This window comes from Tachysurus fulvidraco, chromosome 2 (assembly GCF_022655615.1).
Source record: "Tachysurus fulvidraco isolate hzauxx_2018 chromosome 2, HZAU_PFXX_2.0, whole genome shotgun sequence".
Taxonomy (NCBI): Eukaryota; Metazoa; Chordata; class Actinopteri; order Siluriformes; family Bagridae; genus Tachysurus; species Tachysurus fulvidraco.
In genome coordinates this window covers 4213585-4239836 of record NC_062519.1, presented here as the reverse complement: position 1 = coordinate 4239836, position 26252 = coordinate 4213585, and the positions used below count along the sequence as shown (strand labels likewise).

The 26252-nt window shown below is 37.2% G+C and overlaps 2 protein-coding genes across 6 annotated transcripts in view; both read right to left on the bottom strand.

The window, feature by feature from the left end:
* The window catches only part of arhgef10la (Rho guanine nucleotide exchange factor (GEF) 10-like a), a 161303-nt gene extending 151603 nt beyond the window's left edge, over positions 1–9700 (bottom strand). For 2 of the 3 annotated variants that reach the window (XM_027167846.2, XM_027167848.2), the window contains exon 1: positions 9428–9699. The gene's annotated coding sequence lies outside the window, so the exon portion shown is untranslated. Of the gene's footprint in view, positions 1–9427 lie in introns of all 3 variants that reach the window. The other variant, XM_027167845.2, reaches the window with a different exon arrangement.
* Positions 9701–13927: 4227 nt separating this feature from the next.
* Positions 13928–26252, bottom strand: part of chd5 (chromodomain helicase DNA binding protein 5) — a 47908-nt gene continuing 35583 nt past the window's right edge. The window contains exons 20-40 of one of the 3 annotated variants that reach the window (XM_027167836.2): positions 25761–25892; positions 24577–24694; positions 24347–24471; positions 23390–23627; positions 22915–23084; positions 21958–22132; positions 21646–21732; positions 20440–20528; positions 20183–20316; positions 19858–20002; positions 19340–19499; positions 19154–19233; positions 18845–19043; positions 18656–18748; positions 18228–18380; positions 17997–18105; positions 15521–15653; positions 15249–15444; positions 15007–15164; positions 14804–14930; positions 13928–14185 (exon numbers count right to left, since the gene is read on the bottom strand). In XM_027167836.2, the coding sequence (XP_027023637.2) occupies positions 14058–14185; positions 14804–14930; positions 15007–15164; positions 15249–15444; positions 15521–15653; positions 17997–18105; positions 18228–18380; positions 18656–18748; positions 18845–19043; positions 19154–19233; positions 19340–19499; positions 19858–20002; positions 20183–20316; positions 20440–20528; positions 21646–21732; positions 21958–22132; positions 22915–23084; positions 23390–23627; positions 24347–24471; positions 24577–24694; positions 25761–25892 (2949 nt within the window). In that variant the 3' untranslated portion in view covers positions 13928–14057. Of the gene's footprint in view, positions 14186–14247; positions 14383–14803; positions 14931–15006; positions 15165–15248; positions 15445–15520; positions 15654–17996; positions 18106–18227; positions 18381–18655; positions 18749–18844; positions 19044–19153; positions 19234–19339; positions 19500–19857; positions 20003–20182; positions 20317–20439; positions 20529–21645; positions 21733–21957; positions 22133–22914; positions 23088–23389; positions 23628–24346; positions 24472–24576; positions 24695–25760; positions 25893–26252 lie in introns of those variants that run through there. The other 2 variants (XM_027167835.2, XM_047810411.1) reach the window with 2 other exon arrangements.

Sequence of the window (26252 nt, the reverse complement as noted above, 5' to 3'; positions counted from 1 at the left end):
CTTATCGTATTTGACCGAGATAAAAAAAAAAAAACACAAAAAAACAACAACACACATTTTAGGTATAAATTTCGATTTCACTTTGACGCTCGCACTAATCTGATCGAACTTCATTGAGCAATAATCACGTGGTCAGATTTGGTTACATTCCATGTATGACATCAGAAGTGGTCTGAATCCTGATCCTGACCCTAGCGTAGACTTCATATGCACTTTACATATACCATATATACACTTTGCTATACAATTTATCAAATTTAGTCAAAAAGTTCGGACACATCTACATTACAGCACAGTGAAATTATTTCTTTACATCTCCCAACTTTGGAGGTTGGGGTCGGAGCACAGGGTCAGCCATGATACAGCACCACTGGAGCAGTGAGGGTTAAGGGCCTTACTCAAGGGCCCAAATGCTGTCTGTCTGTCTCTCTCTCTCTCTCTCTCTCTCTCTCTCTCTCTCCCCCTCTCTCTCTCTCGGTCTGTCTGTGTGTGTCGCTTTCACTCTTAACACCATTAGAGCAGTGAGGGTTAAGGGCCTTACTCAAGGGCCCAAATGCTGAGGCTCTCTCTCTCTCTCTCTCTCTCTCTCTCTCTCTCTCTCTCTCTCTCTCTGTCTGTCTGTCTGTCTGTGTGTGTCGCTTTCTCTCTAAGCACTATTGGAGCAGTGAGGGTTAAGGGCCTTACTCAAGGGCCCAAATGCTGGGGCTCTCTCTCTCTAACTGTCTGTCTGTCTCTCTCTATCTCTCTCTCTTTCTCTCTCTCTCTCTCTCTCTCTCTCTCTCTCTCTCTCTCTCTCTCTCTCTCTCTCTCTCTGCCTGTGTGTCGCTTTCTCTATTAGCACCATTGGAGCAGTGAGGATTAAGGGCCTTACTCAAGGGTCCAAATGCTGAGGCTTGAACCCTGATTCTCTGATCAACAACCCAGCTTTATCCACTTGAGTCGCCACTGCCCTTTATAATATTTCATAAAATAATATTATCTAATCTTCATCACCACACTGTTTAGAACCAAATACCTCCATCAGAGGCATGTCCAAGCTTTTAGAAAATAAGCCTAATTCATTTCTAAGTCAATTTTAAAGATTATCCTCCAATATTTTGTCTTCACATCTTCCATATAAAATACCACCACAGTTCATGTAAATCTCTTCGTATTATCTCTCCGTGTCACTCTGGGGTTAGGGTTAGATATTCATACTGAATGTCTGAATGACAACATCTGCATTGGGAAATATCTGAGGAAACTCCCTGACCGCATCTGCTTTACATTTTGATTAACTCACAACTATTTCCTTTGCCGGAACATTCTTGGCTGCGGTGTCTCTTTTCTCACCGTCCCCTGGGAGCTGAGATAATGACTCCTGGGCTTCTGAATGTAGGAGGGTTTACTGGAGTTTCTACATTCTGCTCGTTAAAAAAGGAGGAAATTACAGTCTAGGATTCAAAACCAGGAGGTTTGTATCTGCTTAGAAAAGCTTTCATTTTTTTCTTACTTTGTAGTAAAAATGTCACACAGTGTAATGTAGAGGCATGTTGTCATGTAAAATAAAAGAAATTAATTGGAAATAGAATAGAAATCGCTGTGAAAAAAATAACTTTGTGTATGTTGCAGTACAATCAGAAACTGACTCTTTTTTTAACTGCATATAAAATATATTGTTGTCGTGTGTTTTGGTTTCTCTTATGACTGCAGTTTATTGATTTGTTTATGGGTTTGTTTGTTTTTAGATGCTTTCCATAAACGTTTCATCTTTTTTTAAAAATATTTTATTTAAAAAAAAATAAAAATATTTTAAAAAATATTTAAAAAAATAACAAAAAAATATTTACTTTTCATAATATTTTGTTTTTAGATACCTTTCATAATATTTTAATAATAGTTTTATTTTCTAATATAAACTGCTAATGCTAATAATACTTTTATTGCCAACATTTTTTTTTAGATTATGATTAATAATGAATTGCTAAAATGAAAAGTATTTGAAACAAAAGATATTTTGTCACATTATTTTATATATTTATGTTATTTGGCTTATTTTTGTTGTTGTTGTTGTTGTTTGTTTGTCTGTTCTTGTTTATTTTAATTTTTTGTTTGTTAGTTTATATATTTATGTCAGATTCACAAAGTATTTTTTTATTTATAATAATAAATTATTCTTTTTTTGTTTTTTTAAACAATGATGTTGTGTCTTGTGTTTAAATTTGTATCTGCAGTTTTTTTTTTTGTTTATGTTTGCTTGTTTTGTTTTTGCTTGCTCAGTGTACATTTGTATAGAGATGATTGCTGATTTTTGATGATTACAGGTTGTTGGAGGGTTCATGGGAGTTTGCCCAAACAGTTCACATGTGTTTTGTGGATTTGGAGAAGGCTTTCGACTGTGTCCCTCGTGGTGACCTGTGGGGGGTGCTCTGGGAGTATGGGGTCCGGGGCCCTCTGTTAAGGGCTGTCCGGTCCCTATATGACCGGAGCAGGAGTTTGGTTTGCATTGCCGGGAGTAAGTCAGACTTGTTCCTGGTGCATGTTGGACTCCGGCAGGGCTGCGATTTGTCACCGGTCCTGTTCATTACTTATATGGACAGGATTTCTAGGTGCAGTATGGGGACGGAGGGGGTCCGGTTTGGGGACCACAGGATTTCGTCTCTGCTTTTTGCAGATGATGTTGTCCTGTTGGCTTCCTCAAACCAGGACCTTCAGCGTGCACTGGAACGGTTTGCAGCCGAGTGTGAAGCGGCGGGGATGAGAATCAGCACCTTCAAGTCCGAGGCAATGGTTCTCAGTCGGAAAAGGGTGGCTTGCCCCCTTCTGGTTGGTGGAGAGCTCCTGCCTCAAGTGGAGGAGTTTAAGTATCTTGGGGTCTCATTTACAAGTGAGGGAAGGATGGAGCGGGAGATCAACAGGCGGATTGGTGTATCTTCGGCAGTGATGCGGTCGATATACCGATCTGTTATGGTGAAGAAAGAGCTGAGCCGCAAGGCGAAGCTCTCTATTTACCGGTCGATCTACGTTCCTACCCTCACCTATGGTCATGAGCTTTGGGTCAAGACCGAAAGGACGAGATCCCGGATACAGGCAGCCGAAATGAGTTTCCTCCGCAGGGTGGCTGGGCGCTCCCTTAGAGATAGGGTGAGGAGCTCGGTCACTCGGGAGGAGCTCAGAGTAGAGCCACTGCTCCTCCACATCGAGAGGAGTCAGCTGAGGTGGCTTTAGCATCTGTTTCGAATGCCTCCTGGACACCTCCCTGGGGAGGTGTTCCGGGCATGTCCAACTGGGAGGAGGCCCCGGGGAAGACCTAGGACACGCTGGAGGGACTATGTCTCTCGGCTGGCCTGGGAACGCCTCGGTATTCCCCCGGAAGAGCTGGAGGAAGTGTCTGGGGAGGGGGAAGTCTGGGCGTCCCTGCTTAGACTGCTGCCCCCGCGACCCGGCCCCGGATAAGCGGTAGAAGAAGAAGAAGAAGAAGAAGAAGAAGAAGAAGAGGAAGAAGAAGAAGAAGAAGAAGAAGTGTATATTTGTTTCTCAGTAGTTTTGCTTTCAAACTTATTTTATTTACTAGCGTCAGAAAAAAATATAATTTCAAATTTCAGAATAATAAAAGAAAAAAACATGGTGTGAAACTGGTGTGTTCTGGGTTTCATCCCATGATGCACTGGGCCTTTGTGTCTGCTATATACAAATTCAGTACCATGTTTATTTTGATCTGTTTTTATCTTTTTTTTTTTTAATCCCCAAACGCCACTGAACTTCAGCAGTCCCTCGGATCAGCCCACCGCATGCGCAACAACACACAATGACCCGATTGTGACAGAAAACTGTGGAACTGCCTCACAAAAGCATCTTTTCAGCTTTCGTCAGTGAAAATGCTCGACTGTCGGTTAGCTCACTGGTCAGAATGTCAACACTGTGCATTGGCTGACGTTCTGTTATCAAGACGTATATAAAGAATTCCATCCAATTTTTGTTTTAAGTCTATCCGTGTTTAGAGGTGGATACGTCTGAGGGTAATGTATAGCATATGGACGATGTATGTGAGACATATTCCTGGAGTAAAAGATTTAAATGTATTTTTCTGACTTTTTAGGAAATATCGATCAGAACATATCAAACCGATCGAGCCCGGTGCAGAAGTACCGGCGCTTCAGCTTCGGAGGAGATCTGTAATAATAAAACATGTCTCAGTAGATAAAAGACAGCATATGAATCAGACGTAACTGATGGTTTGTGTCTCTCAGGGGAAACACAAGCCAGGCCTGTAATCCATGGAGAGCATTAGCATGAAGTAGTTACAGTACACAGCAGCTTTATGAGGCAGCGGACGGGTCGTTGATTGTGTTGCGCTGCACAGTAATAGCTTTGTGAGATCTCTGCTTTGCTCTCAGGGGAGCTGCGTGGACTTTATGCTAATCATAAAGAGTCACATTCCATTTGCAATGCAACAACAAAACAGCAAATGGGACAAGGACCATCAGGCGTACAGCCTAGCGCAAAAGTTTGCACGCCCTACGGTTTATGAATAAGAAAGTTTTTTGTTTTGTTTTTACTCACAGCTCATAAAACTGGGACGTTAACAAAGGCTGTAGGTGGAATAAAATATTTTAATTACATGCATAAATTAGGATTTGTGCATAATAACTGTCTACTTATGTTACTTAAAACTGAAACACAAGTCTTTGTTGCTCTAAATTATTATTATTATTATTTTCGCTTTTAATATAATGAAAATTTCATCCATCACAGAAAAGTTTAATGCATGTCCTTTACATCTGTGGGAGAATATCACTCTTTACATATTCACCAATTTGTACAACATTTACAAATTCGAAAATAACAACAAAAAAAACACAAAACAAATTTAATAATTTAACACTGCAGAATAAAACCATTGGTGCTGAGCTAAATATCACCAAACCTGAAGTGAGTAAAATAACCACTGAGAAATGTATTATATTTATATATAAAAATGACTGAAATATATATATTCAGTACAATGATTTTAACCCTTTCATAACCCTAAAGCCTGTTATGTTCATGTTTCATTAGAAATGTGTGGTTTCGATGATACTTTTAACATAAAAACATAAAAAGTATGATAAAAGTAAAAGTATGAACAATTTTCTATGAATCTGCAGGTCTTTACGTTTGTGGACTGTCATTATGTTCAAACACACACACACACACACACACACACACACACACACACACACACACACACACACACGCACACACACGGGGAGTCAGTCTGGCCAAAGAAGGTGCTGTTTGAGCGCTGACAGAAACACTACCTACAACACCTTCCCATCTCACAGACAGTGAGTCGGCGGGCGATAGTTTGTGTTATACATGTTGTTGCTTCTAACAAAGACTTAATTAAAGAAGTGCTGGCTCAAACTGTTATGGCTCAGGATTAATGATCAGAAGGTTTGGGTTTAATCCGAAGTACTGCCAAACTGCCACTACTGGGCTGGGTTGTTGATCAGAGAATCAGGGTTCAAGCCGCAGCATCTGGGCCCTTGAGTAACTCCTTTAGCCCTCTCTAATAAAGAGGTGTTGGTCAGAACCTAGTTCTATTAAAATACTGTTTCTATAGTAACAGCATGCAAAGGGACTTGTGTGACAGATGAAAAAAATGACACGTAAATGTCACATAATTATGTTGTTAGTGTTGGTGTGATGATTTCGTTTTCTGTAAGGAGACATTTATTCAACTGTAATCGAAGGAGTCTCCGGTGTCGTGAAAGTTTTCTGCCAGGTGAAAGAAATTCTTCAGAAGGTTTGCCTTGGTTTTTGTCCTACGTTTTGTGTTTTATTGACTTTAGGAGAGAGAAAAAATTCACGCTGGTGAGTTAATGTTTATATTATCTTTATATTTTTATGTTTATAGGGGCTATGGCATATTGTATGTGATAGCAGCATATAGGTTTTATAGGACTCCAAAACTTTAAACGTAACTGTAAACGGATAAAAAGTCCAATACATGCTCAATGCTCAGAAACTGCTCGATGAATTTGTTAGTAAATTGTTGCGACTTTGTTGCGATCGTTGTGCTTCTTTAGCTAATCTAAATTTTGTGCTCAAAAGACCCATTGTGTTTTATTTAGTATTTCTTACATCTAGAGCGGTTCCTTATACAGTATGCAGCTCGTACTGTAACACTGAGGACACCTATCTTAATCTCTACAGGAGTTGTCATTGCCTATGTTTATGTAAGTGGATAAAACTTTTTTCAGAAGAAGCACCTGGAAGAAACACAAAAGGACTGCACACTCGGCTGCTTTTATAATAATCCTGACAAAAGAATTGCCTCTGCAAACATATTTGAAAAGAAGCCATTGATCTCGTCCTCTTGAGAACTCTTGACTATTATTTTGGCAACAAAGCATGTATAGATTGTGTGTGTGCTTGTGTGTGTGTGTGTGTGTGTGTGTGTGTGTGTGTGTGTGTGTGTGTGTGTGTGTGTGTGTGTGTGTGAGAGAGAGAGAGAGAGAGAGAGAGAGAGAGAATCTGTATGGAAAGTATATGTATGGGGTGGGAGTGGATGAAATATTCATAGCGTGCATTAACAATAATTAAATACAGACATACTGTACATTATTAGGTCTTCACCACGCTGCTTTTTTTGTGATGTATATATTATTTTTTTCTGCTTTTCCTATTAAGCTCATACATATAATAAACTAAGAACATGTTCTTGCCATGTTTACTGTATACTGCATCCATAGGACCTTATAGCACATTAGGAGAAGATATAATGGGGATATGATGTGTTCGCTGCACTTTAACAGTTCATGAATATAATCAGAGTCACAGACTCTAATGTCTTTTCATAAAGAATTATAATCTATTATCTATCTATCTATCTATCTATCTATCTATCTATCTATCTATCTATCTATCTATCTATCTATCTATCTATCTATCTATCTATCTATCTATCTATCGGACTGCATAACTATCTGTCTTTCTTTGTATTTGTCTTTTTGTCTAACTACTGTACCTATCTGCCTATCTTTCTAACTACCTGTCTGTCTGTCTGTCTGTCTGTCTGTCTGTCTGTCTGTCTGTCTACCAACCTATCTATCTGTCTGTCTACCCATCTATCTCTATTCACTCAGGGTGCTGTTGTACACTTAATCTTCTCGTCCGTCTCGTTGCTGAGTGACAGACACGTCTCACACTGCTGTCTAAATTACTGTCAGAAACCTGCAGCGTCTCCATGACAGATTCCTCAGTAAGTGTTCACCTGGACTGAAACTATGATTGTCATATTGCAACATGACGTAGTCGCACAAGTCAGAGACGGCGCTGATCGTGTGTGTGAAAGGAGGTCAAATACAGCAGAAACCCGAGTCAATCCACATATCAGGCACATATCGTTGTGTTCACATGATGTTGAAAAGCCTGGTGGTGGAGCCGTGCCTCACACATGCATGGACTGCTAATGACACAGGGATTTTTAGCAGAGGGGAAACAGGCAGAACACTGGGTTTGCTGAAGCTCTGATTCACGGGGATACTGAAGAAACTCGGTGAAAGGGGAAAAGCAGACAAGCGAGCCAAGATCCAGATTAGGGGGTGGCATAGTGCCCTCGTGTACACTGACAAATAAACAATGTGAGGCTGTGATGTTCGAGTGTGGGATGCTAGGAAAAATTCCTGGCATGATATCTGTACAAGCCGATATTAAAGTTTTTGGTGTACTGAATGTTGTTAGTGACAGAACAGTGGTAGAATACTGTGAAAATATTTTGGGTCACAGGATTCGATTTTATTTGTATAAAGCTTTTAAAAATGGACTCTGTCTCAAAGCAGTTTTACAGAACATGACAAATATAATAAAAAAAAGTTTAAGATTAATATTAGACTGATATTTAAATGTGTTTGTATTTGTCACCAATGAACAAGCCTGAGGTGACTGAGGTGACTGAGGTGAGGAAAAAAGCCTGAGATGGAAGAGGAACCAGAATCAAAAGTGATCCTCGTCCTCATTTGGGTGACACTGAAGGGTGTGATTATAAACTGTTATAAACAACAGAGAGTGTTATAGTCTGTATATAGTCTGACAATTTTGTATTGATCAGAAGGATGTTGGACATAATCACAGGAAGAATGAATAGATGCTCACGGACAAACGACTTACCTTCCCATTATAAAATATAAGTAAGTATCGGACAATAGTGACGATGCAGAATCACTTTAAATGCTGCTATGTGTAAACCTATAATAAATGAGAAGCGGCTAATTGAGCAATATGTCATACTTTAAGATAAATGCCTCAGAAGCTAGCTGCACCCTCAAGACCGACATTAACATCCCCGGACTTCACACTGCATTATCACTGGTTTGCCAATTGCTATGACCCCAGTCTATGATAATATATTAACATCTTGGACCAAATCTCTCTTTTTTTTTTTTTGAAGACTTAAACCTGACCATTACACAACACTCGAACTGGAGACTCCTTCCTTAAAATATCCCTAAACTAAAACGTTAAACGAATATCAAACATCTCTTTATACATTTTTCATTTTTATCGAATGACAAATATGTCATATATTTTTATTTATTTTTATTAGTCTTTGATTATGTAACGTATAAGTAAGTCCTTATAGAGTATCTGTTGCCATAGAAACGATAATGTAGTACAAGGAGCATATTAATATGATCCTGTGAATTGCCTTGCAGCCAGAAATACTGTCAGAGCTGGTGGTAGGAAAAATTAATCAAAACATCATATTTTCTATTTCCAGTCTTTAAGTCTGGAACAATGTACATGAAGTGATTGTTAGTTAATTCTTATCATTTAATTTATGTGAATGCATGTGGAGTTATTTTCGATGTGTCTTCTTCAAATCTCTATTTAATAAAAAAAACTAAACTGGAGCAAATAACCAGATCTGTTTTAATCATCACCTGGAAGTTTTGTTTTATTCCTGGTTTAGTTGCATCATCTTACAGCAATTCAATCCTGTTTATGTGTTTCACCTGTTTGATGGATCCTGTTTGTTTGTAAAGTCTTAGTCATAATGTCCTGGATATATTTTACATTGAAATCCCCATAAATAAAATAATAATAATAATAATAATAATAATAATAGTTAAGTGTATTTAAAAATAGCATTGTATTTTTATCCACTTATAGTTACATTAAGTAAAGTGGTTTTAACATGCTTTTAAAATACCCAATACACAAGCAGATGCTCAGGAAGACATTACGTCGTTACTTAGATCTTTTCTGACAGGTATGTAGATTTACAACTCTTATAGAGCTGTTATAAGATATACAAACTATTTCAATGTTGACAAATTTCCACCACTTTGTTCGTGATGCCTTGGTCCATTGTTGGAAAGAGATATAGATTAGTGAGACAGAGAGACATAAGAGGCTGTATGTGTGGGAAAGTAACAGGACAATAAATCACAGCAGCCCTTACCTTCTTATCTCTGCTCAGAGGAAGAGATTCAGCGCCGCCTGATAGGCAATTCAATCCCGACAAGCTCACATGGACTTCCTGCTATGAAACCCAGTACATCTCCCTGTGGCTTCCCTGGGCCTCTGAAAGGGCTGTTTACTTTCCCACTTCTTCTTCAGGCTGAATGAATGTCAATGCCCCTCCTTTCTTTCTTTCTCTCTCTCTCTCTCTCTCTCTCTCTCTCTCTCTCTCTCTCTCTCTCTCTCTCTCTGTCCCTCTCTCCCACAGTGCATTGTCGTTCACTACTTCCCTCAATTTCTCTTTTTTCCCTCTAACTGCTGAACACTAACTGCTTAAAGCCACAGTGAGTAAAAACAGTGAGGTTTTTCTAAGGCACTAGGGCCAATGGTTGAACTACAGAAAGACCCAGCCACCAGTCAGAGCAGAGCCTGGAGGCGGGAACTTGAGATGGGGTAAAAGGAATAGGACAAAGAGAGAGAAAAATAGAGAGAGAGTATTGGCATGACTACAGATCACGCTATCACTAACATGTCCCAAAACTAGCTAATCTGAAATTGTGCTCGGATCTGATTTACAAAGACGTACACAATCTAAAAAATTTCTACAGTTACACATTTTTATTTGACATCATTAAAGAATCCAAACTGCACATAAAAGTTACACGTAAAATGCTCGTAAAAGGTTCCAAAATCTTTCACAGTGACTTTAGCAGACATTTTGTGTTTTATATATATATATATATATATATATATATATATATATATATATATATATATATATATAATACAAAATATGTATATAACCTGTAAATATTAATATGGTGAATTTCTTCAGAATAGAGAGATTGAAGTGTTCCAAGTAATAATTTTTTATTATTATTTTTTTAAAGTTGTAATTTAAGTGTTTTGTGATTCCATAAATTTCTATCATTTTAAAACTCCCTACAGATTTCTTGTTAATTTGCTAAATGTTTAAAGAAAACCATAACTAATAATAAAAACGCATTAGTAAGGCCTGATATAATGCTAACAATAAAAGAACACCTGAAACCAACAGATTTAAACTCTGATGTTTCTTAATAAAAAAGTTTGGTTAGTTTTCTATAGCTAAATCTAATTTTCTGAGGTAAATGTTGACATCCTTGATTTGCTTTGCTTTGTTTACACAGTTCATTGTTTGGCTGTGTGCTAGCTAATTTAACTGTTAGCCTAGCTAGCTTCCAGGCTTAGCTTTTATACTGCCTCATGACTTCAATGCTTGTCTAATTTGCTCTTTCTCATCATAACTATGCTTTATAATGAGGTATAATCATTAAAATGTTTAAAAATGTGTGGATTTTAGCGTAGCATAACATTACCTGAACACGTTCACCATGATGAAATGGTTGGAATAATCCACAAATCACAGGAGTTCACAGGAAGTTGCATCATGCATAAAAGACTAAAATATCTCACTTGTTGCCTTTATTTTTTATTGATATAGTGATAGTAACTTACTCTGTATAAACGTATTATACAAATTATAAATAGAAAGCAAATTATTAATATTTTAAGTACATTTTTCTGTTGTCCTCACAACATGAACATGGATGCTAGTTAAGAACATTTTGCTAATTTCCATTTGCTTATTCTATGCTAAAATTTCACATCTGTCAATGTTTTAAAACCAAAATGCAGCTTTTTCTTGCATTCTGTGTTAAGCTGATAGTTATAAAGGCTGAAATTCAATCAGGAAGTCTGATTTTTTTGTAATTTCTGCTAGATTTGCCTTTAAGTTTCGTATTTAAATATCAAGCTCATAGTGTTTTATAAAAAAATATAAAATATATATATATATATTTGTCACAAAAATTAAAAAAATTAAGATACAAACCCAAGAGTTTTCTTATTGGAGAGAATTTATTAAAACACATTAAACAAATGCACTTGGTACAAAGTAAAACAATGACAATTCACACTTCTTCATCTGTTCAATTTTCTTAAAACCAAACAGTAACACTGGTTAGATTTAGGCTTTAGATTCGTAGCTTGGTCCAGGCTGGCTAACAAATTTCCAACAAACCAAAGAAGTGACTGTGCGTGATGTGTCGTAATCAGAGCAGCACTTAGCAATGTTTCCATCCAAAGAAGGAAAATGGTGTTTTAAAAGAAAAATAAAACAAACAAAAAAAAAACTTACTTATATTTATATAAGTTATATAAAACCACCAGCACTTTTTTTTCTTGCCTACAAACATCAGGAAATTTGACTAGCTTAAATAAAACACATTTTACTAGCATTAGCTGAAGTAAATTGGATTCATGTTCAAAATTTTTATTATTATATAAATTTATTATATTTCATCTAGTAAATCAAGTGTGATGTTTTTATTTTTAAAAAAGCCTTAAAAGTTTTCCTTATCACTTGCTAGGTTTTTGGATGGAAACACAGCTAAAAGTACCTTTACCACTAACTTTATCCTTTCCGGTAGCTTTTGAAGCCTGGTGTACAAGAATGAAAAGACTAAGGTGTCTAGTATTAGACTGAAGCTTTTTTCAAAATTCATTACATTCATAATAGCTTCAGTTTGATTGCATTTAACCGGAGCTCAAAATCTGCACAACGATCAGAGAAACAGAAACCATAGAAACGCATGATCGTGTAACTGAAAGTACGTACAATCATCTTGAGGAGCAAAACGTTGAAGTTCCGTTATTCGTCATTTAAATGGTTATGCACTGGCTTTGAGGCTCAAGTGGTTCCGTTGAGGGTTTGTGCTGAAAGTATGACATTTTTTTTTTTTTTGCTCCCCTCCACACACAAATATTAACACCATTCAAGTACGTAACTACACTGTGTGTTGTGATAAGAGGCTTTAGCATTTAAGTTACTGGCAAAAAAGAGAACTGGAAATATCTTATTAGAGAAAGAAAGAAAGAAAGAAAGAAAGAAAGAAAGAAAGAAAGAAAGAAAGAAAGAAAGAAAGAAAGAAAGAAAGAAAGCATCACGCTGCAGCATGAAGACGTCAGAAAAGAAATGAGGTTCGGTTTGTGTTTAAGTTACCGGATGTTTTTTGACGCATCCAGATGAGCTTCACATTCAATGCTTTTAGTAAAACACACTTTAAGATTTAAAATGTAAACACAATACGGTAGCTTATGGATTGTAGACCATTTATCCAAAAGAAAAAAAAAAAAAAATTTAATAAAAAATATAAATAAATAAAATTAGTAGTGAAGCCATGCAGGTTTTGGTCTTTAGAGAAAACACTGTATGGTTTCAAAATTTCTGCTTCAACATTGAAACAAGGCAATAAAAGTCAGATTAAAAAGTTAAAAAGATAAAAGAAGTAAACATGGTACGTTCCGGACGATTTTTAATGAGGCCGTATTACAGAAGTAAGATGTAAGGAATAAAATGCTTCAATAATCCTAAAATAATTGTATTCCTAAAGTGTATTATTTGTCTTCTACTTCAGCTGTTCACCAACAGTATGATTTTTATTTGTTGAAGAATAAAACCTCGTACTTTTTTTCATCATTTATTGTAACATTTATAGTTACCAAACAGTTGATAGGTGGAGAAAGTTCCTAATATTCCTTAACGCATCATTTGGAACCCGAAATCCGAGTTGATTATTTACTATTTTTATATTTTGTCATTTGAGAAAAATAAAAATGCGATATTTCTAAATTCAGTTTCTAAGCTAGGTTGAAGGGGTTAGATAGTTTGGTGAGGATCCTTACTCTTGTATTTTTTTCTGTAATACGACCCCATCTTAATTCAACACGTGATCCTCTTGTACAGTAAAGAGAAAGAAATCCATTACCGCTATAATACACACTCATAATACTGCAGAACCAGTGTTACTATTGGAGCTGAAATCTTTAAATATGACAAAAGTGCTGCAGCTATTTCATAGGTAATGGAGAAGAAACTCCTGCCAGGATCCTTGTTCATGATTTCTGGATCTCGATGTTCGTATCGTCTCGCAAAATTTCACTTCTACGCCGTTGTTAAGCAAAGAAAACAATAAAAAGCCTGACAGGACTGAATGTAAGACATTAACAATTCCAGGTTATGGCTGAATAATTCTTATGATGCACTCAGAGACTGTTATAGTGCACAGAATGGGGATTATATCCATTTTAAATTCCCATCATCTTCAGAATGCCTTTAACCAATATACAGCGCGTTGCAAGCAGCATTATCCAGAACTAGCATTTGGGTCCCATGACCATCTTCCTCTAGATGAACCTTTAGATTTTGCACCACGTGCGAACACCAGTAAAAGATTCTGGTGCTGTGGGAAAAAAGATCCAAGAAATGTCTCAAAAATGTCAGAAATGCCAGAAAAGACAGCTTTCGAAGACTTCGTAAGAGACAAGTGCTGTCCTCCGATCTCTCTCCGTCCACCACAGTAATTCAACAAAATCAAACAAACAAACAAAAAAAAAAGGAAGCAGGAGAATACCGATCAACTCACAAGCGCACACGCAAGAATGCTTCAAGACAAAAAAGTGCAATTCATAAGATTTGTTTTATCTGTACGGTGGGAGGAATGTTCCAGAATAACGTTCAAATTTTATCTAAAAGAGGAGGGGGGGGGGGTAGAGAAAGATAGAAGTAATTAAGAAGATGCGATTAAGGGCTAGTCTTCGATGCAGATGACGTCCGAGGGTTTGCTGGATTTGAGGTCAGGTGGAGACACGTCTCTCAGAACCTCACTGGACTTCTTGTCCATGTGGCTGCTGGGTGCTGGAGGACCGTTTGAGGACACTAAAAGCAAATCAATATGATGTGATAATAAGTTATGTTTTTAATTCTGAAAAATATTTCTTGATCTGTATTAATCATATCAGGTCATATAGGTGGCTTGTGTTTGTTTTTTTGTTTTTGTTTTTTTGTCGCTGCAATTCACCTTTTAAACAGCAGAGGGCACTACATCTACAATCCGATCTTGAAAATGGCTAAATCTTATGAATGAAACACACATCAAAATCAGATGCTAGACAGATTTAGTCGGATTACCCAGATTACTAAACCCACACTAAACCCAGGCCATGCATGCCTCGGAAATTAGCTGATGAGATAAAAACCTTCAGAACTGGATGTATGGAGTAAAGTTACAGTACAGTATTGTATTTTTTTTTTGTAAATGTGTTCGTTTTTTAATCCGTAAACAGAATTATAATTAAAATACTCCTTAAACTGCTATTCATAGTCACTAAGGAAGTAGAAATAATGGGTATGCATTTGGTATTTTCTTCAAAACAGTGTTATAAACCTGGAGTTGAAAAGAGTTTCACTTGAGCATTGATAACAACTTGAAACATACCCTAAAAAAATCTGCCTTTCTCTAGCTATGGTGTTGCTGCTGAATCAGAAGATACTCACCACTAACGTACGGCCCCAGGGGCATCTGGCTGTAGTTAACCATGGCGGCTCCAGCAGGACCTCGAAATCCTCCTCCAAAGCTGTTATTGTACATTGAAGAACAGGCAAACGATCCCTGTGGAAAAGGCTGAGTGCACACACACGTGTTAGGACATCACTCTAATGACAGAATAAAACTTCATTCACTGCGTCTTCATTCTGACCTGCTGGGGTTGAGGCTCACGGTTGGTGAGACGGCTCAGGATGCTCCTCTCAGACATGTGGAGTCGAGCGGATACAGGAGGAATGCGGGAGAGCATGGACGGCAGCCTCGTGACGTCCGCCTTCATATCGCTCAGCAGTTCCTCCAGCTGATTCAACACTGGCAGAAACAGATCATGAAGGTTAGCATGGTGTTTCACATGAGCGATTAAACAGAGCGACGCGGCACAATACGTCAGTCAACCTTTGTGTAGTACTGCATTAGCCGGCTTGTTTCCAGCCAGAGACTCTTTGGAGAGGTGCTGGTGCGACTCGGCCAGACACTCGACCTCGGCGAAACGTGTGTTCAGCGCCATGGCTGGATGTGTGGTGTCCTGCGTCATGTTCAGGTAAGCCGCTCTTCTTAACTGCTCTTCGATTACCAGCGCCTGCTCTAACAGCTAGACAGAGAAACGTTTCTTATGTAGTGCGATTTCATTTCTTTTTTCCATACAATTCATGTACAATGCACCGCACCTTGAACCTCCGTGCCAGGAATTTGTTCTTCATCTCCAGATAGTTGCCTTTGTTCATCTCAGTTTTGAAGGGCTCATTGAGGATGGCATAGCGCGGGTCGTTCTGGATGTCCTGCCAGCGAGCGTAGCCGTGACTGAGACACGCAGTAGTCAAGGAGACAAATATGCGTAACATTTCTGTCATTCTGCATTTTATTCTACACTATAAACACTTTCTAAACAAGATATAACCTATTCCTCTTCCATCTAAGGGAGTTTTCCCTCACCTCAGACACCTCAGACTTGTTCATTGGGGATAAATACAAACACATTTAAATACGAGTCTAATATTAATCTTGAACTTTTGTAAAATATTAATCTTTGTATAATATTTAAACTTTCTGTATTATATTTATGTTCTGTAAAGCTGCTTTGAGACAATGTCCACTTTTAAAATCTCTATACAAATGAATCTGAATCGAATTTAACAACTGTGTATTTTATACATCTCTATTTTTGCACATTCCATACAAATATCCTATTTCTTATCAATTTCTATTTGAATTGAGATCTTTATATGCACGGTCTTATGAGGAATGGCAAGGTTTTCTTTTCACGGCAAATTATACAATGTATTTAACTGTAATAAGTGTGAATAAAATAAACTTGAACTAAAGTGGACTGAGTTAACTAATGCATATAAATCTGTAACAAATCTTAAATCCGGAATTATAGCAAGAAACTGAACTAACGTGAGAACCCTGTGACGTTTTCCACACCAATTTGTGATTCCATGTGGTTTTCTTTCACACAATGCATAATTAACCAAACCAAAAAAAGGGAAAAATAAAACTTTTACTGAGGGGTGTGATGAGGAGAGGGTGTGTAAATATATTTACAAAATGTTCTTATGTATTAATTAGTAATATGGAGATTGGAAACAGGTAACAAACGCATGACAAACAAAAGGTAACAAACCCAACCTGGAGGATGTAGAGCTATCGCTAAACAACTAAATATGTTTTGTGTCCTAAACTGACCTCATCTGAACTGAACCTGAACTAAGCTGAGGTTTAAAAAAAAACTGGCCTGAAGAAACAAAATCTGAACTGAATCAACTAAACTAAAAATAATCTCAAGAAAATATCTACACTAAAGAAACTAATCTAAGCTAAAGAAACTAATCTGAACTAAATAATCTAATCTAAACTAAAGAAACTAAACTAGTCCAAACTAATCTAAACTAAATAAACTAATCTGAACTAAATAAACTAATCTAAACTAAAGAAACCAAACTAGCCCAAACTAATCTAAACTAAAGAAACTAATCTGAACTTGTAATGTGTCTGTCTGTGTTTTCCCCTTGTTTCTGTCTGCCGTCTCTCCCTGATGTTAATTGTTGACCCCGCCCACCTATCTGTTACCATGGACACTAATTACATTCATTCTCTTCCCCAGGTGTTTTGTCTTAGTCCTTGTCTGTCTCTGTTTTGTGATTGGTTCTCGTTCACCATATATACTCTGTCTGTTCACTTCAATGTTGTTGGTCGTTGTTGGTGTGTGCATGTCCATGTTCCCGTTTCCTGTTTGTTCCGCGTTGCCTGCCTGTTTGTTTGTGTTTTGTTTAGTAAAAACCTCTAAACTGCATTTGGATCCTCACTCGTCTTTGTCTCACCGTGTCACATCGTGACAGAACTAAAGAAACTAATCTGAACTAAAGAAAATAAACTAGTCTAAACTAATCTGAACTAAAGAAACTAATCTGAACTAAAGAAACTAATCTAAACTAAAGAAACTAATCTGAACTAAAGAAAATAAACTAGTCTAAACTAAAGAAACTAATCTGAACTAAAGAAACTAATCTGAACTAAAGAAACTAATCTGAACTAAAGAAACTAATCTAGTCTAAACTAATCTGAACTAAAGAAACTAATCTGAACTAAAGAAACTAATCTATAGTTAGATCAAGAAACTAAACAGATCTAAATACTAATACAAGTGAGATAAAGAAACTAATCTGAACTAAAGAAACTAATCTGAACTAAAGAAACTAATCTAAACTAAAGAAATTAATCTGAACTAAAGAAACTAATCTAAACTAAAGAAACTAATCTGAACTAAAGAAACTAATCTGAACTAAATAAATTAATTTGAACTAAAGAAACTAATCTGTACTAAATAAAATAATCTGAACTAAAGAAACTAATCTGAACTAAAGAAACCGAATCGAACGAATCTGAACTGAACTCTGAGGTAGTTAAATGAATCTGAACTAAATGAAGTAGAATGAATCTAACAGAACTAACATGAGCCAAACTGGACTATCTCAACTAAAGTGACATGAATCCTACAGAAATAATGAAACTAAATGTATCTGAATTGACTAAACTGAACTGACTTGATTAAACTCAAGTAATTGAACCGCACTAAAAAATAAAAATAGAAATGAAATAATTTCTATAAAAGTTCAGAAACTCTAAGGGGCTCATTTAGGATACGTTACGATGCCGGCCAAAAGCCAGTAATCATGGCGTCGGTGCCAGATGTCATACATCTTACCGGACGACACAGCCACACGTTCTTCATTCTGCCACAGTGTGTGCAGCTCTGACAACACACACACACACACACACACACACACACACACAAAATCCACTTAACATTTAACATTACACACATCTACATTCGATTTATTCTTAAGATTGAGTTAGCATAAACTTTAAACTCACCCGTGAAGCCTCCGTCTGCAATGTTGAACATGAAGCGTGCCTTAGCACCGTTCTTTTCGTCTTTCTGGCTCTCGTCCAACTCGTCCCTCGTTTCTTTCTCTCCGTTCAGCTGATTCTCAGCACCGTCCTCAGATTTGGGCTCATGAGGAGCTGCTGTTATGGTATTTGATAATGTTTGTTATGTCTGAGTAAAATAACGGTTAAAATTGTTTAGACTGCTCTGAATCTCTAATCCTGTTTTTTCTTGCCTTTGATATAACTTTCTTACTAAGGAATTTTTTTTTTTAAATCGTCAAGATAACACATAGCCGCTTGCAGGACAACTGCGTTAAACCAAGGATATTTCAGACCTATAGCTTAGCAGTATAAAGCTGATGCTCTGATTTAATACGTTTTATTCAAAATATCCTTTCAAGAACTTTTCTAACCTTGTTTTGGTTCTTTGTCCTCCAACTTGACGACAAAAGAAGCGTCTTTTTCCGTTTTCTCCGATGTGTGCTCCAGGTCCTTACTTTGTTGTCCTAGGAATAAACAGCGTAAAAAAAATTAATAAAAAAAAAGAAAAATACTGATAATAATGTCCAGCTTTATTTCCGCAACTCACTTCCTGTTCTTACCTGTCGTAAGTGCCATCTGATTGGTGGACTGCTCATTCTGCTTGGATACCGGCTGAGTTTGATTGATCGACGGCTCCGATTCGGAGGGCGAATCGTCTTTCTTCTCGCTCTCTTTGTTTGATTTCTGCTCGGCGCTACCGATTTTCTGTTCTTCTCTCTCGTGCGTCTTTTCGGGATAGGACTCGGATTCTTTGGAAGTCTGAGTGACAGAAGAGAGACAGAATTTGCTGGTCAAAAAAAAAAAAAAAGGAAGCAACATAGAGTACAGTATGGATGAGAGATTGTGATGGATTTGCACGTTTCACTCACCTCAGACTCGGCTGTTTTCGTGCTCTCGTGTTCAGCGCTGTCTTTATCTTCTGGAGGAACGGGACCGCTCTCAGATTTGTCTGTTACATGGAAGAGATAGATATGGTTTCAGAATTATTTGCACCCTTTTAAAGATGTTTAAAGAAATTTCCGTGATCAGCGCTAATGTGTTTAAGCCACATTAACCTGATGGTACTGGGGTGCTGGGCTGAGTCGGGGCGGGACTGGCTGGTACTGGGGTGTTTGGGTCGGAAGAGAGACTCTCGGTGAGCTTTTTCAGCTCCAGACCTACAGGAATCAAATCTGGAGTGCTGTATTTGCCGTTCACATGCTCAAACTCCTGAACCTACACACACACACACACACACACACAAAATAATTAGTACCAACATTGATTTTGCTCATGTTGACTTGATATCTGATTTTTTTTTTTACATTTTTAAATAAAAAAATACATTTGTAATCCTGTCCTGGATGCTAAAATCGCTCATATCGAAAAACAGCATTTGATGTGATGTTAAATTTTACAAGGAGATGAGATATTATAAGGCGTTTATTTATTAAATGTCTTTTAAGATATTAAGGAGTTTATTTTAATTATACTGTCACGCATGTTACAGGTTCAACCAAAATCGACCCTACACACCATTTTACAAACCTTTAATCCCATAGTATAATTCCAAATTTTGTTAATGACATGTTACCTTTTTCCTCACAAGAGACATGACACCGATCCGGGTGAGGACGTGTTGCCGTGACAGTCCTTCTCTCGGAACGCCGTCCGCAAACGTCTCGGCTCCGTCCGCTCCCGGCTCACACAGGTGTCTCATGAACAGCGACACGTATGCTCTGAAATACGTAACGCGTACGTTCACCGAAAATATTGTGACTCGATTTAAAAAAAAAAAAAAAAGCTCAGAAATTAAACTCCAAAACTATTGGCACCCTCACTGTTTGAACTATTTAAACCATGAGAAACGGTGTGGGATTTTACTAGTCAAATACTTTTTTTAACGATTTCTTTTTTACCTGAACTCTTTTTCACTTTTCCCCTTCAGGTCTCGGACCAGCCAGTGGGAGTTGAAGGCGTCTTGAGGAGGCATACCCCAGCGCATGATGGCATTCAGGAAGGCCTTTCTCTGACGTGCATTAAAACCAAGTACCTGTGATATAATTATAAAAGACACGATTAGACACATACATACAATGAAAATCACCGCGTGTACAATAAAAGCTGTGCACGAGGAATTAGACGTGAGTAAAATCCTCACAAACAGAGTACACACCTCTATGTTTCCTCCTACTCTAGCTAGCAGTGGAGGCAGCGGTTTGTCCCGGTCGCTCTTCAGCTGCCTGCGAGACTGTCGCCGTCCTCCTGTAGAACAGCCAGGAAAACTTATTTAATAGTCAATTAAAAGTTTATTTAAAATAGTATGTGTTGGATTATATAATATTTTAAAAAGGGTATGGTTGAGTGCATTTCAGTAAGATTATGTTAGGAGCTACTGGGACAGTTCCCTGTCAGACCAACGCAGGGCGCGGGAAGGCGTTTCTTTATAGCCAGCTTTCTGTTTGTTATTCCCCATGAGAGTTGTGCTTTGCTCTTCCTACTGTTCCACCTTCCCGCCATGTCCAGGTCCCCATGTCATTATGTTAGGTTTGTTATTTGAGATGTATTTGTCCCGTGTTCAGTGTAAGTCCAAATGTTTTATATTTATGTTAATTAAAGCAGTGCGGCTGATCTTGAGTACCACAGAGATCCGGGTTTGATCCCCGCTTCAGGTCTCCTTATTATTATTATTATTATTATTATTATTGTTATTATTATTGTTATTTATTTATTTATTTGTATTATTATTTATTTATTTATTTATTTATTTATTATTATTATTATTATTAATTTATTTATAATGTAAAAAGATAAAATTATGGTACGGGGTTGCATATTTTTTTGTTTGCCTTTCTAATTTCTGTATATTGCATATATCCATACTGTATTCATATCATCACATTCATATCAGTCATACTGTATCTGTAGTCACACAATAAACTTTTATATTATCTACATATTTTTTATCTGATTTTTTTTTTTTATCTTTAGTATATTTATGTTCTATTTAATTCTACGTTTATGACATATTTGGCCGGACGAGTAAAACGCACGATTGTGTATTGTTTATTTGAACTTAAACATAAGAAGGCTTAATGAACTTTGTGGTTTATTGTGAATTCAGTTCTTTAACCTCTTAATAAGAATGAGTTTAAAAATGAGTCTATAGAATATTATTTGGAACAAATATTATTCCTATCATGCGACGGATATAGTTTTGACTTATAATGGCTTAAATCAATCCGAGATACCTTGAGGATTTCGAAAAACAAAATGAATATTGACATTTTTCTAATTTCTTTCTTTATTTCTTTTTTTTTTTCATTTTAATTCGAATTTAATTTGTTAAAAGATCTGTGTGATTTTGTGATTAAAAAAGTACCTTCAGGTCTCTCCTCAAAATCTTCATCCTCATCCTCAGATCCCACCGAGTACTCGGACTGATTGTCTGAAAGATCGTCGTGCCATTCTGAGCCCCACACACACACACACACACACACACACACACACACACACATACATACATACACGCTTAAGAATCTTGATCCTGTCTGCTCCTGTAGCTTTAATACTTCAAATACAGTTTCAATGTAGTTCCGTGTGTGTGTGTGTGTGTGTGTGTGTGTGTGTGTGTGTGTGTGTGTGTGTGTGTGTGTGTGTGTGGGTGGGTGTGTGTGGGTGTGTGTGTATATACCTTGATCCTCCTGAGACGTGTCGTTGTAGTTGACCTGCTTACGGATGCGCTTGCCCTTGCCCAGATTGCGTGCCAGATCCTCCTGCTGCTGCTCGTAATGATGGCGCAGGAGTTTCTCCCAGTAGTCAGGATCCACATTCTCCTCCTGTTTAATGATCTCCCTCTGCACCTCCTCCTACAAACAGGTCACACACCAACAAGAGAGTTAACAAGAGAGCGACTCTTAAGTCGAGCTCGTGAAACTCTGCAATGTAATTGACAAAATTTATGATCTGCACCCAGGGTTGGAAACATATTTCCTTAAGTCACAGTTACACTATATACACAAACATCTGTAGAGCAGGAAATGAATGAAATTGGGGCAAAAAAAAAAAAAAAGCCTTTAATATCACCACATATACATTACAGCACAGTGGAATTCTTTTCTTTTTTCTATCCCACCTTTGGAGGTTGTGGTCAGACCACAGGGACAGCCATTAAACAGCACCACTGGAGCAGAGAGGGTTAAGGCCCTTGCTCAAGGGCCCAACTATGGCAGCTTGTTAGTACAGAGGCTTGAACCCTGATTCTCTAATCAACAATCCAGAGCCTTAACCGCTTGACCCATCACTGTGCTTATTGAACGTTAGATTTATTTCCCCTTTGTTTATTATAATGTAATTCATATCAGCTTATTATTTGTATTTTCAGGCTCTGATAAAAAAAAGTTAAGAAACAAATAAATCATTGCGATATCTGTCAGAAACCCTGCAATACTGTGCCTGATCATAACTACTGTATGTGGACATGTCTTCATTGTCATCATTGAGGAAGGTCGAAGGGAGTCTAGACGAATGTGATGTGTTGTAACAACCGGAACGTACTGTAACTACGCACCGATCTCTTCTCAGTGTGCAGATTTAACTCTGTGAAACTGTTTATTTGGAGCTGAAAGACAACCCAGGACTCGTTCCTCACCTCTCCGTCCTCTTCTCGCACCACATACTGAGCCACCTTGAAGGAGCTGAGGTACTCGTTCATGTTCTGGATCTCGGTGTCCTCGGTGGCGTCCTGGCTGCGGTCCAACAGCTTGGAGATGGCATTGTCATCGTAGTGGATGACGCTGCCTTCCTCTCCGTCTTTACTGTCTCCTGGACAAGATGAGAAACTTTCCACTGAATAGTGTAAAATGTACGTATGCACTCTATTCGCAGTCGGCTCCAAATTCATAGGCACCCTTGGGAACTAATACTAATACATATTCTTTTAATTATGAAATCGATATCCATGTCTCTGGTCCCTGTTACATTACCTCCAAAACGTTCTGTGTATAGTTCAGTAAATATCGTTTACACTAATAATTCAGATAATAAAATTCCCAATAATAATAATAATAATAATAATAATAATAATAATGCATAACATGTGAAAAGAATCCATCTCTGAGACATACCAATGGCTTCCACGTCGTCTTTAAAGAGCTCCTCTGTGCCAAACTTCAGGATGTCGTCCAGCTCCTGCTTGGACATGGAGCCTGTTTTGGAGCCCAGGCCTGGACGCACCACCAGGTGTGTGAGCATCATCTTGCGCTTGGCTACTTGGGTAATCCGCTCCTCCACTGACGCCCGCGTAACAAAGCGATAGATCATTACTTTCTTATTCTGTCCAATACGATGCGCCCGGCTGAACGCCTGAGTGGAGAGACGGGAGGAAAAATGAAACAGTAGAACTAAGCAGATGAGATTAATGGGATATTAGTTAGCTGTGTGATGATAATATAATATAATATAATATAATATAATATAATATAATATAATATAATATAATATAATATAATATAATATTTGTTTATAATAATGTTTAAATATTGTTGTATGGATCTGCTTATTAGATCAAAATTACTACTTAAATTACACATTAAATGTCAATCTAATTAATTAATTAGCAAAACTCAAATCATGATCAGATGTAAGTCATTTTTCTTATATCGTTTTTTTTTCATAATATTTTGAGCTCTAGTCAAATGCAAAAGTTTGTATCCTTCTAACAAAAAAGGATATTAGTTGAAGACGACATCTTTGACTGTAACTTATCATTTTGTAGTATAAAAACATAACATAAATAAACATAAATAAAACTGTTCAAAGTCAAAGTCAGGGTTTGATGTGTGTATGTGTGTGTGTGTGTGTGTGTGTGTGTGTGTGTGTGTGTGTGTGTGTGTGTGTGTGTGTGTGTGTTTTTGTGTGTGTGTGTGTGTGTGTGTGTGTGCGTTTGTCTGTGTGTCTGTGTGTTTGTGTCTGTGTGTGTTTGTGTGCGTGTCCATGTCTATGTGTGTGTGTGTGTGTGTGTGTGTGTGTGTGTGTGTGTGTGTGTGTGTGTGTGTGCGTGTGTGTGTGCTGTGAGTTCTCACCTGAATGTCATTATGTGGGTTCCAGTCAGAGTCGTAGATGATGACAGTATCAGCGGTTGCCAGATTGATTCCCAATCCCCCAGCACGAGTAGAGAGCAGGAAACAAAACTGCTGTGCTCCGGGAGCTTCACACACAAACAGCAGATCAATATTAATGTGTTAATGTGGCAGCGAGAGTAATATCTCCCCCTGGTGGACGCACGGCTCAGCATCGAATGGTTTCAGCTCACCGTTGAAGCGATCGATGGCCTCCTGCCGCAGTCCTCCAGTTATCCCGCCATCAATGCGCTCATATTTATAGCCTTCAAACTCCAGGAAGTCCTCTAACAGGTCCAGCATCTTCGTCATCTGAAAAGAAGACCCACAGGAGGAGTTTTACACTCAACCGCAAAATGAGAAATAGATTAGAAATGCATGAAAATAATGAGTTAGTAACAGTCACCAAAAAATAGATGCATCTTGTTATTTAATATTTTTATTTTACATTTTAAATTCAATAATAATTTTATTATTTGTTTTCCTAATATAAATGATTATTTTATTCATGGATTTGTTTGATTGTTTATATATACAGCCAAAATATATAATATATAAAAATTATAAAACATTTAATTCTAAATATAAATGCATTTTTTTATTTGTCTCTAATATGTGCTGATAGTTTAATTAGTAGATTCTTTTACTATTTAAATTAGTAATAATAATTTTATAATAATAATAATAATAATAATAATAATAATAATAATAATAATAATAATATTTACTATGTGCTTAGATCAGTTCCTCTAAAGATAAGCAAAATATTGAGGTGCATTCATCTTCATCCAAATGTATCAAGGTGAAATGAAAATATTATTTAAATGTAAAATAGTAAACAGACTCCATCGTATTGTAGTGTAATAAGGTAATAATATATGTTATAAATATATATAAATATATGTTGGGGAATTTAAAAATAAACTAAAAGAATCGATATGACCTCAGAAGAGACGTCCCCGACTAACGGGCTACTCTTAGAACAACTGTTTGTCGATTTCTTTTGTTCCTTCAGGGTCTAATTAACATGCAGATTTATGCGCAAGATCAGGCGAAGGGACAAGCAAGTGGCGAATTAGAAAAAAAGTCAAATTAGAAGGAAATGAGCCGCAGCTGATTTAAACGCAGCGTCCTCCCGGTAGATTAATGCACACGCAGCATAAAAGTGTAAAAGAAATGTGTCTGGGGAATAAATAATACGGTAAAAATAAATACAGCAACGACCTTTTGTCATCTAAAGATGAATGCGCTCTGTTCTTATTCCTTACTGACTGTAATTAATCATCTGCTCAGAAATAAGACACACAGGAGAAAAAAGTAAACTGTGTGTTTATTTTCATGCTGAGTTCTTTTTTTGTTTTCATGCTCGGTAATAAACCTGTGAGAAGATAAGGACGCGATGCCCGTTGTCTTTGAGCTTCTTGAGCATTTTCTGAAGCAGAGTGAGTTTCCCTGAGGACTTCACCAGCAGGTTCCCATCATACGACCCGTTCGGTAACACAGGGGCTTCCTGTAAACAAGGTTACCCACAAAGCTCATGTTATAAAGTATAGTATAGCTGCTAAACTGAGAATATTACAGTCAACTTCAGAATTATTGGCACCCTTTGCTAGAAACCACAATAATGTTCGAAATAAACATTACTCAACAATTTAACATATTGAGGATAGAAAGTGAACCAAGATTCATCCAAAAGTTTCTTGCAACTTGCAAATTTTTTTCCACAGGAGTCATCATTAAAAATGATTTGCTTGGGTGTCAATACTATTAAAAAAAAACATAAACTACATATATTGAAACAATACAAATTATCACTATTTTCATTACATGTGCCAATACTTTTGCTTTCCTTTTTTAAACACAGACAAAC